Raw genomic sequence first — 22148 nt, 5'->3', positions numbered from 1 at the left:
GCTATTTTTTTAATAATGATATTCACCCATACTTTCTTTATGCAAAATATGAGGCTATTTTTTTAATAATGATATTCACCCATACTTTCTTTATGCAAAATATGAGTCTATTTTTTTTTATAATGATATTCACCCATACAGAACATAAACTAGGCTTCACTTTCTTTATGCAAAATATGAGTCTATTTTTTTTATAATGATATTCACCCATACTTTCTTTATGCAAAATATGAGGCTATTTTTTTTAATAATGATATTCACCCATACAGTACATAAACTAGGCTTCACTTTCTTTATGCAAAATATGAGGCTATTTTTTTATAATGATATTCACCCATACTTTCTTTATGCAAAATATGAGGCTATTTTTTTAATAATGATATTCACCCATACTTTCTTTATGCAAAATATGAGGCTATTTTTTTAATAATGATATTCACCCATACAGTACAATTTTTGCAAGATGCAAAAATCACATAATGTAATAATACATTTAAAGTTCATAAAAATAAATAAATAAATAAATAAAAAAGTTCCCTTATTTGAATTTATTTGATTTGCTATTTTATTTGTTTATTTAACACAAAAGTGTCAGTCTATTTTTAACACTTACCCATTTCAATTGTAGCTTATGACAAATTTTCCTTATAAATTAAGCATTAATATTATGCTTAATTAATACTGTATACTTTTTGGTAAGGATTACTAATATGACATGCAATTGAAATGTATTCATTTTAAAAATAGACTGAAATGTATATATGTGTGTGTGTGTGATGCAAAATATTTACCAACTTGAAGTGGAATGTCCAGAGATTTATAGAAACTCGGTCTTCACTCCAGCCTGCATGGGATGCTTTTTCAAATTCAAAGAGCAATAGAGTAAGTCTACAGACAGCCCACAACTTACCCTACAAAGACTACCAAAAAGAGCTGCCTCTAAGCACCATCATGTGAGATAACTATCTGTCCTGTCTCATTCACACAGGCGGAGCTTGTGTATCTCTGTGTGAGCAGAAGCAGACTTCAAGTGTAACAGCGGTGTCTTACACTTTCTTACTCCACACCATTTCACGTCATTTTATGACTTGCATTTAAAACTGCAACTGTTTAGAAAGAAAAGGAAAATGTCTATAAAAAGGATTAACATGCCATATAGTCCACAAACTCCAGATCTTACTAATGGTCAGACCACTGTGTTAATTAGGCCTACCTAGTTTTTATGTTGATCAGTAGCCTAACTGTGAAGAACAACTGTAATACTCTGGCTGATCTGTCAGCAGATTTTTAAGGCTAAAAGGGATTAACGTAAAATCTTTTGCACATCCATCCATTATATACATGTATGTTGGTGCACAGTGGAAGTACCCATCTCATTCCGCTGTAAAATCAGTTTGTGAAATAGTTATTACATATACTGACTGGGGGGCTGTCAGTCCTTCTCATATGAGGTCTTCCTGTGGTTATGTAAGAGAGAGTGCGGATTATAAGGGGACTTCTTTTAAAGTAGACTTATAATGTTAAGAACCAAGAATCAAATACCACAAAAATCCCTTCTATAAAGTATAGGACTCCCCGAAGTACAGTGGCCAAATAGCTTTTAGGTGGGGAAATTAAAATCAATTCTATCAAACAAAAAACACTTGCATTATAGAGTAGGAATTTACAGTAGCCCCAAAATGATTTTTGGACACTTACAGTACCCTATAAACCAGGCTAAAGGCACAGCTTAAGGAAAACATGCTTTTTTATGGTCACAAAGTGTATCAAGATTGAAAAAAATACATTTATTTTTATTGAATCCTGATGGAGCAACATCATTTGTGTGGAAATAAATAATATCGGAGCGTTGTTTTGATTAATTTTTTTATTTTAGATAGCACAAGCACACTTTTCAAACACAACATTTCACAAAAAAAAGTTTAAGGTTTTAAATTATAAAGCAATAGATATACTGTTCATAAGACAAACTTTCTGACTGTCAAAACGTGGAACATTGTCCATAGTTAATGTGATTAACTACATATGGGACACCTGTGTGAACTTGAGGGGAAATGACTTCATACATCCACTAAATTACTGCGGGACCAGTTGGTTAAAAGTACATTTTATTAAAAATGATTTAAATATGTATTTGCTACTGCAATCGAATTCACATATTTCAAGTGATCAAATAGCCTTAAAGGACAATTTACATCTAATTCAAATAAAATAAATGTGTTTGTACATTACCTAAAAATATACATCAAGATTATTTTAAATTAAGCTGAATTTCACTGTTTTTATTCAAATATCTAAACTCAGGCGACCTCTCACGTTAGTAAAAAACTCAATATACCTCAAGACATCTACAGCAGCAGTATATGTATTATTTTATTCTCGAACCCTCTTTTACTGTATCCATGTGCAACCCCGTGTACACATGTGTGGATGTTGTATTTTTACTTTGCTGTATGGTACGCATAATTTAAATTAATTTAAATTGACTGGTCTTAGTTCAGGAGAGTCTGGGCTGTCAGTAAAGAATTAAACTTTCAACACACGGCGTCATGTCTCAAAACAATATAGTGCTGACCACATCTGAGTTTATCTTTGGGAGAAACTGCAACAAAACAACATCTGATAAAAGAAACTTAATTTCTTATTTACCTGTTTGAGTAAAAAAAGACTTAGTCCCTAGTTTCATCTTATGTACTTTTTTTTTTTTTTTTTGGAGCTATTTATCGTGAAACACAATGTACACTGATGTGTACTTTAGCACATTTTGTCTTCAGAAATCTTTTATTTACTGTGTATTATCACATTCAGAATCAGTGGGTTCATCCAAAAGCTGACAAATGTTGCTTCCAGATGCTTTATATGAGCAATAAGGTGCATTTCAAACTTTTCTGAGACCAGTGCAGACAGACGTCACACTAAAGGTTAAGTCATTCACTAAATAGGGAGCAACCTATCGCTCTCTATGCAGCTAAATGCATTCAATCTAAACTTCCTATCAAAAAAAGGTTCAGTTTCAGGCTGCAGTTGATGTTTGGACCACTTTTCAAAGTTACCACTTCCCCAGTATTAAGCATTATTTCATTTTTACTTTTGACTAAAATAGAAGACATCCTAAACTTTCTTCAAGGGTAATGTTAGGTTACATGTTTGGATCAGAATTATCAACAAATGGAAAATATTTCAGAAGTGTCGCACTTTGCCCATATTCACTCTAGAATATCAAAAACTAAAATTAATTTGATAAAAATTTTATTTTAGTTTTAGAGTTTGAAAAATTATTTCAGCTTAGTTTGTTTTTTCTAACAATTTTTTTTTTTTATTTAGGATTAGTTTCAGTTTTCATTAACTAGAATAACTGGTTACAAATCAAAAAGGGAAATAAAAAAAAAATGCACACAGCAGTCATGCTGTTGTCTCTGAAGGCTATATAATATCCTGGGGGCTTGGCATCCACCAGAAGCTTGATAATCTTGAGCATATTGCACTCCTGGGGCAGAAATGTTTTAGCATGCATCTCAGGGTGTGTAAGCATACCAGACCACCTGAAGTGTGGATTTCTTTTATATAAACCCCAAAACACAGTTCAATTCTCCTTATTTAGTCCTCTCGCGCTCTCTCTCTCACAGACACGTTACATGACAGATAGATAGATGATATGATACTTTTTAAATAATTTCTTGATCTTAATTGGTATAACAAATCAATGTTAAGTATGAATGCTAAATACTTAATAGGCAAACAATTTTATAGAAATAATTGCCAGACATCCTATTTTTGTCATTACATGCATTTATTTGAGAGGGAAAAAGCCATACACATCTCTTTTTGTTTACCAGAACAATTTGATTAATTTAACAGGTAATTATAAAAATTACTAAAAATCAAGCGTAACAAACATTGGGTTGGGGGCTGCACGTAATTGTTGATTTCAAGGTTAAAGACAATCTGAATGTAGAGGCAAAGATTATCTGGAACTTGATGAAACCTGGTAGATATATGTTTCTTTTCAAAGTCAACATCAACCAGACATTGAAAAGAGAGAGAGAGAGAGAGAGAGAGAGAGACCAAAAAACACCAACCATAGACCCTGGAATGTCGCAAGTACTACAATTATCACTTTCCTTTGATATCACAACCTTTCAATTTGTCCCAAAAATCCCATCTTAGGTCGGTGAACTGGTCTTTCACTCGAGGTTAAGTTAGTCTCTAGTGTCCCCAGCATCAGTAGCTTCACAACTGTAGTGTTGTCTTCATAAAGTCTTGAGGTCCAGCATTCCTACTGCCTTCACCCTCAAAACACACTCTTGATTTACATTAGTTTTTCCCCAGAGCTCCATCCCCTTGAATATAAATCAACAGGGCCCAGCCCTTTCCCCCAACCCGCAACAATCAAAATAGGAAAAACTTTAATCTTAATATTTGCTCATTATAGAATCTGAAAATATACACCAAATGGGGAATCCCACAAAAACAGCTTCAAAAAGATGGGGAATACAAGGAAGTGGGGAGAAAAAAAACAAAAAAAACAATAGAGGATTTTAAAATAAATACAAACTGATTCAGCAAATCAGCCAGAATAAAGAGCAGAGGTTTAAAGGCAAACGTATCATGAGTCTTCAGGTATGTTGACAAAGAGGGTAATACCGATGGAAGACTGTATCTGTGCAAGAGAGAAAGCAAGAGAGAGTGAAACATTTTACATTTTATTCATTTTAAACTTTCATGTTGTGTTTCTTCAGCGAAGGATGAAGTAGTCTGAATCATCTGGATCCTTCAGATGACTCACTCAAGATAAACAATTTTTCAGCCTAGGCAGATGTCAATTGTTCCACTTCCAGATATTCAAGCAGGTTTCAAAATGCTTTAGAGGCTTCAAAAGTGCTGGGTCATGGAGGGAACCTGTTGAGATCAGAGTGGGAGTGGATACCAATGTGTTTTGACAGATCAGAGTCTCGCCCATTGCTGAAAACAGAAACAACAATTCCTGAGCAGGACACAAGCAGCAGGACAAAATGAAAAGTGGATGCGTGTCACTTTGGTAGAAGTCTTTTTTGTTAATGAGCCACCAATAATCTTTGATGAACACACATTCACATGCAATGGCACACACTCAAACTAAACAAGTCCTGCCTGATCAGTGAGGTCTGAAAACCTAAACCGATGAAATTTTCCCACACAAAGTTCAAGTTGTTGCAGTAGTCTGAGCAGGTCAGTCTTTCTACTGCATTATGACATCCAGTCTATTTGGGGCAGCAGTGAGTGATGTGCCCAAGTAGACAGCTTAATCGGGTGGACAAGAAGAGGTCGCCGGTTAGCGAGTGTCTCTGCATGTGTGTCTTTGGTAACTGCATGTTTTGAAAGAACATCACTGAATAAACATGGTGACAGGGGAGAGGAAAGCTTTAATGTCTCATTATTACATAAATGTTGATTGTTTCAACTTGTTTTTTGACCACAATGCACAAATGAGATAACCCTAATTTCAGGAGAATGACAATATCTTTTCGATCATGTTAGGGGTGGATATTTGAGGGAGGGCACGTTTTCTGTGATGGAAGTGTGATGTGAGTCGATGCAAAGTATTGAAACATTTTGGGAAATGATACGAGAAAGACAGACAGAAAGAAAACAGGACCCAAGGACTTTGAGCAAATTCCAAGTGGTCAGAACAAACCGGTCCTTGTTTTAACTGCACGTGTGTACCCTGAGAAAGAAAAAAAAAAACAGAGAAGGGTTCACTTATAAAGAATTATTTGGTTTTATCATTGTTCCAAAAAATCCTTCACAACTTTATAATTTAAAATATCATTGGCTTTTAAAAAAAAGGCACATTACCTTGGTTCCAGCATTAATGTGCATCTCTGCTGGTGTCCAGACTGGCATCAAGAAGTAGCTCCTCTAAATTCTGCCCACACCTCAGCTCTGCGGTCACGCTCACTAACATGTACACATGATAATTAACACACCTTTTATCACAGAGCATCATACTCTGCATGTTAAAATGTTCACAGGCAATTTTCGTGTCCAAGACGGCAAGATAGCGCAAACTTATAAATCTGAATTATCAACCAAAACAATGCATCTATTTGAACTCAAAATCAAGTCTGAAATATAATATTGTGATGACCTATGATATTTTATTATATGTCTGTTTTTTAAACAAATCAATCAGGTATCCAATTTCTGTAGAGTATGATGAAAACCCAGAATAAGACTGAATATTTTTGCCACTTTAAAGGTGCTATATGTAATATTTTTACTGTACTAAATCATAAAATGACCATAATATGTCATTGGAGAATTAGGAAACATGCTAAGTTGAAATAATGGCTTCCCCGATAACAATGCTACAGCCAGTATGGCTGCCACAATGCTACATGACCAGAGGTGTAGTAAAACAAGGATAAATATTGGAGATGCCTTTGGAAGATGGAGACAGCATAAAGCCCAGAAATCCTTTAAAACGGATGCTGAGTTGGCTAATTTGCAGTTGGCTAAACAGTCTAGCAACCCGCATGAGCTTCGAGTCTGGGGCGGGGCAGACGACTCTCCAATATTTTGATTTTGGACTGCAGTACCATTTCAAACACTTGTTGTCAATCTTACATATAGCAGCTTTAAGCACTTTGAACAAAGTTTCTCTCTCATTTTCTTGTGCGGATCCAGTGAGATCAGTAATCTCCTGACCACATCCAGCTTTACTAGCCTGCTTTGAGTGTCATGGACTGACCATCATGCACCATTTCTGATTCAGAGGGACACAGACTGATGTAACACATGCTTCAGAGAAAGATCTTTGAAAACTACACAGAAATATATGCTTCACACACTGATCTATTATATAGAACTGGATTGCTGACAACATCATAACACTGAAGCCACTAAGCCACTGTATTTTTATGTCCAAACATTCGAGTCTGCTTACTGCCTTAATAGGAAATCTTCTAATTTTATTGTGTTAACATCAGATATTTAGTTACTGATTTTACTGTTACTGATATCTGCCTGTACAGCCCAAAAACATCTTCCATATATAATTGCGGGGAATTTTTTCCAACAAAGAAATCCTGGTTGGACTTTTTTAAGGTTAGAAAAAGAGGATGTCCAGGGCAAGGGACACGTTGTCATCAGAAATAGCAACTTTTGCTACTTTAGGCTAAAGTATAATTCGGGGTTCTACGTTGCTGATTGGAACCTGCACAGTATGCGTGACGCAAATTTGATACTTTGCTCATCATGATAAATCATGATGATTCAGATAGTTATAGTTATAACAGATATTGCTTTGTTCTGTGATGTGTTTCAAGTGTACTGCATCTATAGCCTACATTTGACAAGCGATCGTTTTGACAAATTTTGCTAGTTGAATTGTAATGATAAATAATTTCAAATTGCTGCACTGCTCAGGGTAAAACACTAAAGGGCGCATCTCTATCGGCAAGGGTTAATGAATATAAACACAAATTGTTTGATTTACAATGAGTACTTACTAGATAAACTTGATCATTTCTAGATAGACTTGGTTTAGATCAAATTAATACCTACACTGGCTAAGAATTATTTTGCAGTTTTCTTATTTAATTATTTTTTATACATCTGGGATTATTCAATTTTAATTCATTTTACATTTACACTCTGTCGACAACTTCCCCCTGAGGTGCATTTGTACATTTTTCTTGCATACCTTTGTTTCCTATAATGAAAAGAACTTTGATTTCTCTAACCAGGTTGCCTTGCATTCTAATAAAGGACATACAGTTTGAATCATGTTGGAGTACATTCAAAAGTACAAAAATCTAAAATTGTGAATCGTCCATAAGTTTGATAAAAATCAAAATTGTATTTATGATTTATGTTGTGCTGCACTGATAAGCACTGAAATGTATTCTACCTTGCAACAAATACTATCCATAACAAAGCAAATTAAAAGTTAATCACGATTGTCACTAGGGGATGAAATGCAACTGCCGTATCTGGAGGTTGGAGATGGTGAAATGGTGGCTGTTTTGGCTATCAGTCATTGTGGCTCTATGGCAGTTGGGGCATACCAATATGGTCGCTCAAACACTTCCGGTGGCTTCACCTCTTGTTGCCAGTTTACCACTGAGTCAGCAATCCAGTTGTATATTATAGATCAGTGGCGTCACAGGAATGTTTGTGTGGTTTGTGAATTAAATCTTTGAAATTTTCTCATTTCGTTTAAAATGAGATATCTGCATATTTTCAGACGGTATATGTTAGACGTTTGAATACTATCTACCTTTTAATAATTAGATTAAACAGTCATAAATTACAGGGAATTGTTGAGGGGAGAGTGGGAGAATTAAACGTGCAAGCACTTTAAACATGAGCTCATGTGTGTCTGGTGAGCCACTGTACCGTTTATAAAAAAAACAATGGCTCGTAACAACAAAACAAACTGATTTGTTATTTATATGTCTCAGACATGTCACGGCTTTTAAAACTAAATGGCCAAAGGGGAAAATGTATATTCTGCAATATATTGGTCGACTAATTCCAAATACGCATTTTATAGGTGAAAGGGAATATGTAGTACTCATCCAACAGTGAAACTGTTGGCACAGACGATAACTCACCATGCTCCATAATGCAGCTAGCTGGTATGGGCCCATCTGATTCGAGCAGGTGAAAGGCAAAATCTGGCTTTAGCCCATTGGGCAGTGCTGCCCCTGTGGTCACAGTGAGAAGTCCATCTGCATCTTCTGTGAAGCTTTCCTCGAGAAAACGCTTTTCCACGTTTGCTGGAATAATACAGCCTTCTGCCTCTAGAAAGCCATGAGTTTCAGTGACCTCTAGTGAAGGCTGAACATGAGCAGTCTGTTGCTGCTTTTTGTATTGCACTTGTTCCTCCTCATTACTGCCCTGCTGCACATCTGCAATAGATGTGGATTCAGTCTCTAGGTTTGGCATCTCCTCCCATGATTGTCCTGAAACCAATGGCTCTGTTTGGGAGGGACCAGATTCTTGGCCATTGTGATCACTACATGTTTCCCATTTCTGTTCAGCACAAGAGGACGCTGTTTGGTCCTGCTCATGCAATCTTTGCATGTTCGTTAATTGTTGCCCTACGTGAGACTGATTTGCAAGGACAGAGTCTCTCTGGATTTCTAAAGACTGCTTTGGTGTTGATGTTTCTGCTGTAGCCTGTTGCTCTGAGCTCACAATCTTAGACTCTTGTGTGCTTTCTGATATTGAAGCTTGATGCTCAGATAAAACCTTTTCTGAATGAGTGTGTTCTTGCACATTTTCCTGCTTATCCACAGAAAATAAAGGCGTCAATGTCTTGTCGTTGTAGTTGAGTCGCTCAGTGGGGGCCTGCCCTGGTGTTGTTGCTGCATGTAGTTCATGTGTGGTTAATGTAGTGAGATCAGACTCTGCTGGTTGTGTCCGTGCTGGCTGTAGTGACTCAGGTTTGCCCATGTTTGACTGCACTGGCGACGGCTGTTTTTCAGAGAACTGCTGGACCATCGTTGGTGTCTCCGTTCCATTAAGGCCAATAGAAGGATTGCTTGATTTCTGCTCAGGCAGCTGTGAAGGTGCGTTTGAAGGATCTTTAGGTGCAGCTATATTAGTTTGGCTCTCTGCTGCCTTCTCCTGGATGCTTCTAGGCAATTCAGTCAGCTGTTGCTGTTCTGGAGGGCTCTCCACTCGTGTCACCATAAATATCTTGTGTCCTCTGCCAGGGCTGGACACAGAGAAGCACCAGCCAGTGGATGGTGGTGTTCCAGGAGCAACGATGGCATCAGTCACCGTAATCCCTGAAATAGCTGGAGATGCAAGGGGAGGAGGTGTAGGGGATGTGGGCTTACAGGCAATTGGAGATGCATTTACTGCAGAAGCTGATGATGGAATCAATATTGGTGACATGGTCTTTGCAGAAGCATTTACCGCTTCAGCTATATCCTCATCGTCAGTGTCCGAGTCAGAGTCGTCTTGCACTATCGTTTTTTGATCTTTGATCTCTTGGTTCTCAAATGATTCCTCCTCATCTCCCTCCTCTGATGTGTCTTTCTGACTGGAAGTGGGTTCATCCTCTCCCTTGTCAGCAGATGCAGAGTGGTCCTCATCTTCATCATCCTGAGCTTGATCCTCTATGATGATTTCTGCCATAGAGGCTGAATGCCTCATCTTTTGCTCAATCTCTTCCTTCTCTTTGGCCAAGATGAAGTTCCTCTTGCAGCCATTCTGAATGTCTGTCAGCAGGGCACGCTGTGTCTCAATAAATATCTTCACCTGAGAGAAGGGGAGAGAAAGACACAGCAATTATTTACTGTGAAAGGCCACAGATGCAGGGCCAAAGCTATTAGAGTAAGTAACTTTATATCTGGGCTGGGCTATAAAGACATATTCAATTTCTCGACATTTATGTATTTGCTCTGAAATTGCTTTAAAGGGTGATTTCAACCAAATACAGCCAATTGTAGCACATTAGGTTTGAAATAGTTAATACTTATCACTAAATGAACACAAGGAAGAATAACATTTAATAATTTTTATTTATACTCACCAATATAACAACATATAGTTATTAACAGCAATATTTACCTATGTACATATATTTTTACTAAAACAACTTAAAGGAATATTCTAGATTCCTTTGTATAAATTAAGCTCAATTGACAGCATTTGTGGCATAATGTTGATTACGATAAAAAAAATTAAAAAAAGTACAGTGAGGCACTTACAATGGACGTAATGGGGCTAATCTGCAAAAACTCACTATTTAAGACTCACCGTTTCAAAAGTATAGCCACAACGCATAAATAATATGAGAGTTAACATGATGATGTCACAACTTAAACCCTAAAATAACCATAATAAACAACTTTACAGCTCAAATAATACACAGGTTTTAACAGAAGAATGAATGTACGTGCTTTTATAAAATTATAATCTTCAAATTTCTGCCTTCAACCCTTAAATCCATACCTCAGGTCTTTAGTGACCTAGGACCTCATTTCAACCCCTGTACCTCATTCATTCTTTGAGTTGTGCCCACACCTCTTTAGTATTCCTCAATCTATCTCATATACTGTATAGTGTGTAAAAAAAAAAAAAAGCAGTAGTGTAAAAGTACTGAATCCTGTTCTTACGGAAGAGGATTAGGGCCAAGCAATAATAAAAAAAAATAAAGCCATCTCGAGATTAAAGTCATTATAATGCGAGGTTAAAGTCGTTAAATTTCGAGAAAAAAGTCGAAATACAATCTTGAGAATAAACTCATTAAATATCGAGAATAAAGTCGTTGTGTTTCGAGAAAAAACTCATTAAGTTTAATCTCGCATTATAATGACTTTATTCTCGATATTTAATGAGTTTATTCTCAAGATTGTATTTCGACTTTTTTCTCGAAATTTAACGACTTTAATCTCGCATTATAATGACTTTAATCTCGAGATGGTTTTATTTTTTTATTATTGCTTGGCCCTAATCCTCTTCCGTATGTTCTAGATTTGTCCTGATTCGTTGCATTTTCTCTTTGATATATGAATAATAAACAATCAAATTATATGTAATTATATAAAAATTTTATTGTCTTAAAAAATATTGTGAAACTATTTAAAAATCTGGGAATTTTTTCAATGCATTTTTGTGCCAGGTCTCTAAAGACCAAAATATGAAAGAGTGTTTGGTTAAATTTCTATGCATTTAAGGGCGTTTTCATACCTAGTTTTTTTGAGCACTCCGAGCGCTCTCAGAATGGTATAACGTGTATTTGTGAACAACCCAAGTTGTCTCAGACCCCCCTAAATGGACCTAAAAGTGAACCGTACTCAGACAACGTACACAGATGGTTTGTTTGTGGGTCCTTTTGTGGTTCGATTGATTTGTGCGATGTAAAAGCAAAGAGGTACCAGTCCGCTTTGCATTTTATGACATAAGTACCTCATGGCTTGCCATACATGCCTGCATTACATACTTCATATTCCAGTCACAATTTACTGTCCACATATGGGAATTTTAAGCGAATATAGATATCCCAAGATTTCCATGACATGTTTTTGTGTCTCATATTCTGTTCTTTTATTATTTGAGCACATAAAATGAACGGACCAGCAGCATTCAGGGCAGTGCGTTAAGAAGAACCGCTTTAAAGTGCTCTGATGGGCGTACTGTCTATGGAGAATTGCACCAAACTCCCACAAATATACAAGCAAGGATTTTTATAGTTTCACTTTAATTTTATTTGTCCAGTGGCAAATGTTCTTGGCTCATATATGCAATGTAAATGACACGCAGGAGGAGACGCTTGCTCCATTACTGATAAAGAAACATATTTTCAAATGCACATAGAATTTAAAATGTTTTCTTTCATGTAAAATAAGGGCTTGTGGTTTTATCGGAGAGCCTTAACATAAAGTGAGATTGAAATTTAGGACAGAAATACAGATTACATTATTACTATTGTATAATGTAATATAATTAGCAGTGTTGACTGGGTTTCATAAATTATATACAATTTAAAATATTACTTATGTTATTCCATCCCTGTGCAATAACTTTTAATGAAAAATTCAATATTCTTTAAAGCCTTAAAAGTAATCATATAGCCCTATTTTATTATTTGATTTCAAGTTAAATTTCAATAAATTACTAAAGGTATAGAAATCTCTACTCATCTCCGCTACTTTAACCAACTCTCACCGTCTCTTTTTTGGGTTCTCGGTCCAGGTCGAGTCGGAGCAGAGATGTGTTCATCTTAAAGGCAAGCGAGAGAGCCATGAGGCCCCCAGTCTTGATTTCATTCTCCCGCAGGTCTAGCCGGAGAAGCCTTGGACTCTCAGCGATGAACTCCGCTATAGCGACCGCTCCTATTATACACACACATACACAAATATCATCTACATGCTAATACACACTAAAAGCACTCAAATTCAAGGTCACACGTTATAAGAATACACCCAAATTCACAAGAATATCTTCTGATCTACAATGGCTGTATCCGAAAGCTAAGTCTCGCTGAAAATGACTTCATACTCAGCATTTTGTATATGAAGGCACCTTCTAAAAACACTGCTAATATTGTGTCTAAATTAGTGGCTTTGCAGACACAAATGTTTCTTCCAGACCTCACCTTCACAGGAAATTTTGGTGGAAGCCAGACCCAGCCTGAGGATGGAGCGGTTCCCTATCAGTCCATCTTTTAGTTTGTGCACTCCCTCATTTCCCACTGCGTTATGTCCCAGGTTCAGTGTCTCCAGGCTCTGAGTAAATGGCTACATCAATAGAGAGACAGAGACAGACCAGTAAAAATGGAGGAAGGTGGATAAGGAAAAACTTAAAGAAGAATTGAAAGTGGAACAGAGGAAGAAAAAAGTTGGTTCACACCATCTTAGAAGTTAATAGTTCATGCAGTTGTTCCAATCCAGAATGACTTGCTTTCTTCCATGGAACACAAAAGCAGCTTTTAGTCTCAGTCACCATTCACTGTCATTGAATCTTTATTCTACTAATGAAAATGAATGGTGACTGAAGATGTCTTTCTGCATAACATCTACTTTTGTGTTCCACAGAATAAAGTTAGTCATACATGTTTGGATCAGAATAAGGGTGGAAAACAGTGAGAAGTGAACGAATCTGAAACTTAACGTGCTGTTTTGTGTATAAATATTTGCTCTTGAAAATCTTTAATCTACACTTTCAATTCTGACTATTCTTGTAAGACAAGTAACAGGAAATTCAGTTTCACTATAAAACGGTGTACAAAGACTGCAGGGCATTACACACACAGCTGTGTGTGTTTGTGTGTATGTCACAATCACGCACTGCCCTTGATTAACAAACAGACTCTAGGACAAGCAAACAAGTGCATTGCATAGTCAGCAGCTGGCAGACATGAAGATTAGCACAGCATCCCATCTCTGGCTGCCTCTCAATCTTCATAATGACCATCTGACTGAATGAGGACGAGCGCTCCTGTTCATCTCATACTCGTCTGTTTTGTGTGTATGTGTTGTATTCTGGGTCATTTTACAAAGATGCATGAGAGGCTTATGATTATATGCATTTGTTTTTGTTTATAAGAGGTCTCATGGATTGCAAGCATGTAAATGAGTACATGTTACATTTGTGGCCTATTCACACCATTCATGAAATATATTTTAATGAGCTCTTCACATTGATTGCAAAAATTTGCCCAATGAAAACACAGGTTTTTTTTTTGTTCCATCCTGTAGGTCGATTTTTTCCTTTGTTAAAAAAAACTCTCAGAACAATTAGAAGCTTTTCTGGCCATGTCCACAACCAGAATTTTACAATACACGTGAAGCTGTTGACATTATATCACACTTTATATCACTCTATCTTACTTCCATTTTATCATTCCAGGAGGGTGACATCATCTTAGTGATAGTTTTATTGTGCATCAGGGCATGAGAACTCGGCACTGTTATAGGTTTAAACTAATGAATCTGTTTTGTCAGATTGGTTGCATTCGTGATGAAGTGAGTGAAACCTTGGATATGTGATCTAGATCTGTGTTTTTACCAAAGAGGCAGCTAGGTATCCCATGCCAATGTGTGTGAGCTGGTTGTTCCAGAGCACCAGAGTGACCAGACCCTTCCTCTGTTCCTTGAGACCCTCACAAATATACGCCAACCCTGTGAAATACACACACACATCACACACACAAACACGTTATTCAAGGTAACAAAAGCAAAGTAAAAAGGAAACAATGAGGAAAATCAAACAGACAGAATTTACCAAAGAGAAAGAGATAGTGGTACTACTGGTTGAAAGAAATACAGAGTTGCGATTAGACCTGAGTCTAGTATGTGATTGTTTCTCAGGTCCAGAATGTGGATGTTGTAGTTGAACTTCAGCAGGTTCCCCAGCTGAGCTGAATCCTGCAGACCATTAAGCTTATTATCAGCCAAATACAGCTCTTTGAGGTTCATGTTCATCTTCAGTGCCGTGGCTGCACACATAAGACAAGTTTATTTGATTAATTCACATTCCATTGTGGGAAAAAGGTCTTGAACCACTGATGTTTGCTGAAGGAGTTTCAGTGTATTTCACTCGTGTAATAAAAAGCGACTTTGCATATGTATCACATCAGATCACAAGGACATGTCTCAAGCTACAAAACCTAAATGTGCTTCCACCCCATAATAATCAACCATTTTTTGTATTTCCCATTTGCTGAAAAAATAAAAAAATAAATACAAATCAATCAATATTTTACTACTGCATCAAATATGTAGAAATCAGCCATCTTGGATAGAAATTTTGCAATTTACATGAAGGATACATGCGATTCGGACTAAGATTTTGGCCAAAATGAGAGCCCTTAAAAGGCTGCATAATTGCGAAATTGTTGCCCCTAAAATGCTTTTTTTAGAAAGATTCTATGCAGTCTTCTATACAGACTAAAATGAAAGAATATGACGTTACAAAATATTGACTAAATATAAGTCACTTTTGAAGAAATTATGTAAAAATGAACTAGTTCTGTGTGAACAGACCCTTAATGGGCAGCTCAGTAGGTTGAGTCACAAGTGCACTCTTACCCAGAAGCATGAGTGGTCGTCCTGAGAGGCTGGCGTTCTCCAGGTGTAGGACAGTTAGACTGCCAGTGATCCGCAGAGCTCTGGCCACAAACGGAGCCGAATGGTCCAACAGTGGGGTGTTGCGGGCGTCCAAGTACTGCAGAGAACTTGTCTGGACATCCACATGCAGATGCATGGAGAGCAGTTAAGACAATGGTATGTTTTGCATGTGACCACCCGACTGAACAAAAAGTGTAAAACAAATGTACTGGTGACAGCTAAACAAAAGCCGAATCCTCACCTTCCTCATCATGTGGGCGGCAGCCTGCCAGCCCCGGGTGCCGATGTGCTTGTTGAAGGAGATATTGAGATGAGTGGCAGATTCATAGTACTCTACCATATCAAACAGAGCCGATGCTCCCTAAGAGACAAGGGGAGAGAGAGAGAGAGAAAAAGACATGTTGTAATTTCGAAGTAATTTATAAATTGTTTATGCATTTCACAATAAAAAGTAAATTAATAGCAGTCTCGTTTCCTGATTAGATTACAAAATGGATGCCAGCAAAACACGACACGCACACCAGCAACTTGAGTTACCATGACAACAACCTGCTGCACCTGTTTAAAGACTGCAGAGGGAAAAACTCCCCTCCCGTGCGCGCGCACGCACACACACACACACACACACACACACACACACACACACACTTCATATTCTTCTAGATCTTCTTGAGGTGCTCAAGTTGTCACTCTGCTGCTTTGTGGTGAAACGACATATATACGAACCTATTCCCCATACAAAAAGTACTGTGGTAGAACCATGGGAATACCATGGCAATGTGACATACCAAGATACTAAACGATTTTAATGTTCATTAAGCCTGAAATTGACATGGAATTTCAAACAATACCTTGATATAACCATGGTGTGTCCAAAGACCATGTTATTGTCATAGTACATGTTTAAAAACATGTTATTGTCATGATTCAATGTCCAAAAAACATGGTAATGTCATGGAACCTTTATATGGTAGTGAAAGAAACTAAAAAAAAAAATAGATAGACACAAGGTAAAAAAAACACATTTTTTGAGTATTTTTTAATAAAACAATTTGTAAATTATTAATGTATTGGATTAGTAATGGAACAGACCATTCTGTGGTGCTACTGTAACAGGTGATATAACAAAGACCCCATAGCTGGTGGTGGTGGAGCGTCCCCGGTTCACGTTGTAAAGCATTTTGAGTGTAGTGTCAGAAAATCGCTATATACAGTGCATCCGGAAAGTATTCACAGTGCTTCACTTTTTCCACATTTTGTTGTTACAGCCTTATTCCAAAATGGATTAAATTCATTTTCCACAAAATTCTACAAACAATACCCCATAATAACAACGTAAAAGAAGTTTGTTTGAAATCTTTGCAAATTTATTAAAAATAAAAACCACAAAAAAAAAAAAAAGAAATAATAAATCACATGAACATAAGTATTCACAGCCTTTAACATGACACACAAAATTGAGCTCAGGTGCATCCTGTTTCCACTGATCATCCTTGAGATGTTTCTACAACTTGAAATGGAAGTTTGGAACCATCAGGACTCTTCTGGAGCTGGCCGTCTGGCCAAACTGAGCGATTGGGGGAGAAGGGCCTTAGTCAGGGAGTCAAGAACCTGATGTTCACTCTGACAGAGCTCCAGCGTTTCTCTGTGGAGAGACGAAAACCTTCCAGAAGAACAACCACCTCTGCAGCACTCCACTAATCAGGCCTGTATGGTAGAGTGGCCAGACGGAAGACACTCCTCAGTAAAAGGCACATGACAGCCCGCATGGAGTTTGCCAAAAGGCACCAGAAGGACTCTCAGACCATGAGAAACCAAATTATCTGGTCTGATGAAACAAATATTGAACTCTTTGGCCTAAATGGCAAGCGTCATGTCTGGAGGAAACCAGGCACTGCTCATCATCTGGCCAATACCATCCCTATTGGTGGCAGCATTATGCTGTGGGGATGTTTTTCAGTGGAAGGAACTGGGAGACTAGTCAGGATTGAGGGAAAGATGAATGCAGCAATATACAGAGACATCCTTGATAAAAACTTGCTCCAGAGCGCTATGGACCTCAGAATGTGGTGAAGGTTCATCTTCCAACAGGACAACGACCCTAAGCACACAGCCAAGATAACAAAAGAGGTGGCTACGGGACAACACTGTGAATGTCCTTGAGTGGCCCAGCCAGAGCCCAGACTTGAACCTGATTGAACATCTCTGGAGAGATCTGAAAATGGCTATGCACCAATGCTCCCCATCCAACCTGATGGAGCTTGAGAGGTTCTGCAAAGAACAATGGGAGAAACTGCCAAAAAATTGGTGTGCCAAGATTGTAGCATCATACACAAAAAGACTTGAGGCTGTAATTGGTGCCAAAGGTGCTTCAACAAAGTATTGGGCAAAGGCTGTGAATACTTATGTATATGTGATTTATTTTGTTTTTTATTTGTAATAAATTTGCAAAGATTAAAAAAAAAATAATAATAATAATTTAATAAATTTTTTAATAAGGCAGTCACATAACAAAATGTGGAAAAAGTGAAGCACTTAGAATACTTTACGGATGCACTGTAAATGTATCGTTCATTCATTCATTCATGGTTATTTTAGCAAACTCTGCTGTAGAAACAATTTTCCTGAAAATTACTATAAATCTAGTATATATATATATATATATATATATATATATATATATATATATATATATATATATATATATAAAAACTACCAGGTACTTTTATGTTCCATGCCAATTTGTATAACCTATTTCAAGTAAAAAAGGTTCAAAAGTTGATTATTGTCAAGAGACATGATCAATTGTGTTACATCTCAAACAATTAATTTACGAAACTGAAAAGATTTTTGTCCAATAAAATTGTAATTTATTTATTTATACTTTGTATTGCCTCATCTCAGAATAAGAAATTAAAGGTATCACCATCATTTTATAATTGTGTAATTTATGTTTATTTATGAAATGTGAAGTTGACATGACATGATTTACAACACTTGCACAAACACATATACTTCACTGGCACATTGAGTGATGACAGATGGTTAGCTCTGCAGAGTTTAATTAGTCAGAGATCAACTGAAGAGCAACTTATGGTGCGTATGGAGCCAACTTATAGCTCCACCCTGAACACACCCTGTAAACACAAAGTCTGCATTCAATGTTTCTCAAAGGCAAACGGAACATGGCTTAATGTTGTTAGAAATCTAAAGAACAGCACAAATACAATCAAATAGAGGGTTTATTGGTAAAGAAGATTAGAAGAGATAAAGGAGTATGGTCATGTACTTACAAGGACAAAAAAGCAGCAAACATGCCGATTACAGTGCAGAGTATTTAAAGAGGTGCATCCAGGGAGACAAAAACTTGACCAAAAATTTGCCAGGGCCAGACAGAGGTCCAATAACACTTAAAATCAAAATGCACACACAATAATAAATGTGGGCCAATAAAAACAAGTTAATGTGCTGATAGTTGATATTGCTGTCTGATTTGATACAGAATGAAACTACAACGGACAGTCAGGACTGCTGAGAGGATTATTGTTGCCCCTCTGCCCACCCTCCAAGACCTGTACATCTCCAGAGTGAGGAAACGTGCAGGTAGAATCACTCTGGACCCCACACACCCTGCGCCCACTCCCTCTTTGAACTGTTGCCCTCTGGCTGGCGCTACAGCGCACTGAAAGCCAGGACATCCAGGCAAAAGAACAGGTTTTACCCTCAGGCCATTTTCCACATGAACAATAATCTGCCTCAGGACTCCCCCATAGTGCAATAACGTAAATACATATTTCATGTACATATGAAAATTCATATATTTAATTCAATAACTGCGCATACCCCTACATAGCACATACATTACCACTTGCACATGTACATTTGCCATTCTGTTATCTGTCCTATTATTTGTATGTTATATTCTTACCTTGTTTTATATTCTGTCTCACTGTAATGTTTTGTGTGCACTTGTTTCTCCTATCACCAAAAAAAATTCATTGTGTACGTGAGAACATTTGGCAACAAATGTCATTCTGATTCTGATATAACAGCCATACAGATCTCTAAATGAGTTTTTTTCCATTATGGAGTAGATGGACTGGAAATGGAGATTTGCATATGCAATTTGTTTTATCTTGCATTCTTTCTATTGTTGCTGAAACTGGACTTTTCTAAATAAGGGAAATCATGTCCTTAGTTAGTAATTAGCATAATAAAAACCCAAACCATATCCATATAAACCATCCGTTATTCATCACCAGAGGTTGGGTTGAAAAATATATTTTACACTGACGGTCTGTGTAGAAAAATTTCCGTCGGGGTCAATTTTTATCCTTCATACTTGGTTTCATTACATAAGTATTAGTGGTGCATTTAGGGGTTTAGCATCCATTTATTATATGACAGTGGATATACACTCACTAAGCACTTTATTAGGAACAGTATGGTCTCTTAATAAAGTGCCAGATGTGGCCTTCTGCTGTTGTAGCCCATCCGCTTCAAGGTCTGATGTGTTGTGCATTCTGAGATGCTATTCTGCTCGCTACAATTGTACGGAGTGGTTATCGGAGTTACCGTAGCCTTTCTGTTAGCTCGAACCAGTCTGGCAATTCTCTTTTGACCTCTCTCATCAATGAGATTTTTCCGTCTGCCGCACACTGGTTGTTGGTTTTTTTGGGAACCATTCTGAGTAACCTCTAGAGACTGTTATGCGTGAAAATCCCAGGGGATCAGCAGTTACAGGAACACTCAAACCAGCCCCGGCACCAACAATCATGCCACTGTCCAAATCACTGAGATAAAAAAATTTCCCCCATTTTGAAGATGATGTGAACATTAACTGAAGCTCCAGACCGGTATCTGCGTGATTTTATGCATTGCTGCCACAAGATTGACTGATTATATAATCGCATAAATAAGTAGTCATACAGGTGTTCCTAACAAATTGGGTGGTGAGTGTATAATAGATTTTTGACTACCCAAGCAAGATTAGCTGCGCTAAAACACAAATTTTAAACGTTGCCAGTAATGTGTGGCTTTAAAAAGAAATAACTGTCTGGTGGGAAAATGTTAAAAAGTGCATACATATGTGCATGCACAAGTTCGCAGAACTTTTTCTGTGTTCCTGATATTAACCTAAAGGGACATGGATGAGAAGCACACACATCTATGGCTCAGTTAATACATTTAATCCACTAAAATAACTCAGAATTCTTCTTTAAAAATCATGTTTGCGCTTGGATTAAATTAAACTAGAACTGTAGTTGGATGCACATCTATTTTCACACTTTCTTTTTGTTCTAATACTTTTTTGGCGCTTTATTATTATTCAGTAACACACTGAACATTGGTGTATGCAGCCTTAAAATCAGAGACATTCCATTTAAAATCCCCACAAACAATTGGTCAAGACACAAATTGTCAGGTATGTCTATGACACTGGTCCACTTGTGTTTGGATTGCTCAAAACGCATTTAATACAAAGCAATAAACAGGACACACACACACACACACACACACACACACACACACACACACACACACACACACACACACACACACACACACACACACACACACACAGCGGGAGTGTGAGAGTGTGAAGTCAAAACAGATGCACTAGGTTAAAAAGGTATTATTGTTCCTTTTTTAAATGAATGACAGACACCATTTGGAATTTTCCGTCTATGTAAACACCTTTTACACTGGCATAGACTGCGCATAATCAGCTAGATTTTTATACAGAACCAATCCAAGATCAAGCTGTAATTCATATTTTTTTGTTACTCTGGCTTAAGTCAGAATTATCATAGGGTCACTAAGTCTGTGATTATATGCATATGTGAATTGAGTTGGTTCTAAATTGTATTCTACATTTAGACAAAAAAGCATGAACTTGATGGACAATCCTTATTTCTGCATGGAAATGTTCACACACAGGATTTAATCATGAATATGTGTGTATGGGCTGTAACTGAATGAGCCCCTATGCATTAATTCATAGCAAAATAAGCAGCGTTTAAGAATAGCCTTTAGTAACCTATTAGAAAAAGGCTCAATTTGTGTTTCCAGAGCTCCTAATATCCGTGTTTATATTGGACCAAAACAAACCATATCAAAAGAGCACAAGCGTAATGCCTTCAAGTAATAAATCACAGAAAAGAAGCATGCCTCAAGCGATCCCAGAACTGTTGCTGCTCAGAACACTGCACGCTATCAGTGACCTTGCGGGAGTCCAGGACAAAGCAGGAATGAGTTTGATAATGAACTCAAAGGGGGTAAACAGGGTGTGACAGAAACGGAGCAGAACTCACGTCCTCGTCCATGTTGGTCTGTTCCAGATCTACCACTTTAAACTGCACCCTTTTCAAGATCTCCTCCAAAGATTCACATGATTTATAGTCCAGTTTCTCTCCTACAGAAAGACAGATAGATAGGTTATACACTACAAAAGTGAAATGATATAATTGTTAACATACACTCACTGAGAACTTTATTACGATCGCTATGGTCCTAATAAAGTGCCGGCGTGGTCTACTACTGTTGTAGCCCATCTGCCTCAAGGTTCAACGTGTTGTG

General features: G+C 37.2%; 1 protein-coding gene across 1 annotated transcript in view; it reads right to left on the bottom strand.

Moving 5' to 3' along the window:
• Positions 1-2215: 2215 nt before the first annotated feature.
• The window catches only part of LOC127661657 (protein phosphatase 1 regulatory subunit 37-like), a 62982-nt gene continuing 43049 nt past the window's right edge, over positions 2216-22148 (bottom strand). The window contains exons 4-13 of the mRNA XM_052152470.1: positions 21884-21984; positions 15811-15930; positions 15531-15681; positions 14783-14938; positions 14509-14621; positions 13097-13238; positions 12667-12833; positions 8598-10254; positions 5836-5937; positions 2216-5704 (exon numbers count right to left, since the gene is read on the bottom strand). Coding sequence (XP_052008430.1) covers positions 5849-5937; positions 8598-10254; positions 12667-12833; positions 13097-13238; positions 14509-14621; positions 14783-14938; positions 15531-15681; positions 15811-15930; positions 21884-21984 — 2696 coding nt within the window. The 3' untranslated portion in view covers positions 2216-5704; positions 5836-5848. The remainder of the gene's footprint in view (positions 5705-5835; positions 5938-8597; positions 10255-12666; positions 12834-13096; positions 13239-14508; positions 14622-14782; positions 14939-15530; positions 15682-15810; positions 15931-21883; positions 21985-22148) is intronic.

The sequence above is a fragment of the Xyrauchen texanus genome, chromosome 21 (genome assembly GCF_025860055.1).
Source record: "Xyrauchen texanus isolate HMW12.3.18 chromosome 21, RBS_HiC_50CHRs, whole genome shotgun sequence".
Lineage (NCBI taxonomy): Eukaryota > Metazoa > Chordata > Actinopteri > Cypriniformes > Catostomidae > Xyrauchen > Xyrauchen texanus.
Note: the sequence above shows the minus strand (reverse complement) of the source record. Positions and strands in the feature narration are given on the sequence as shown.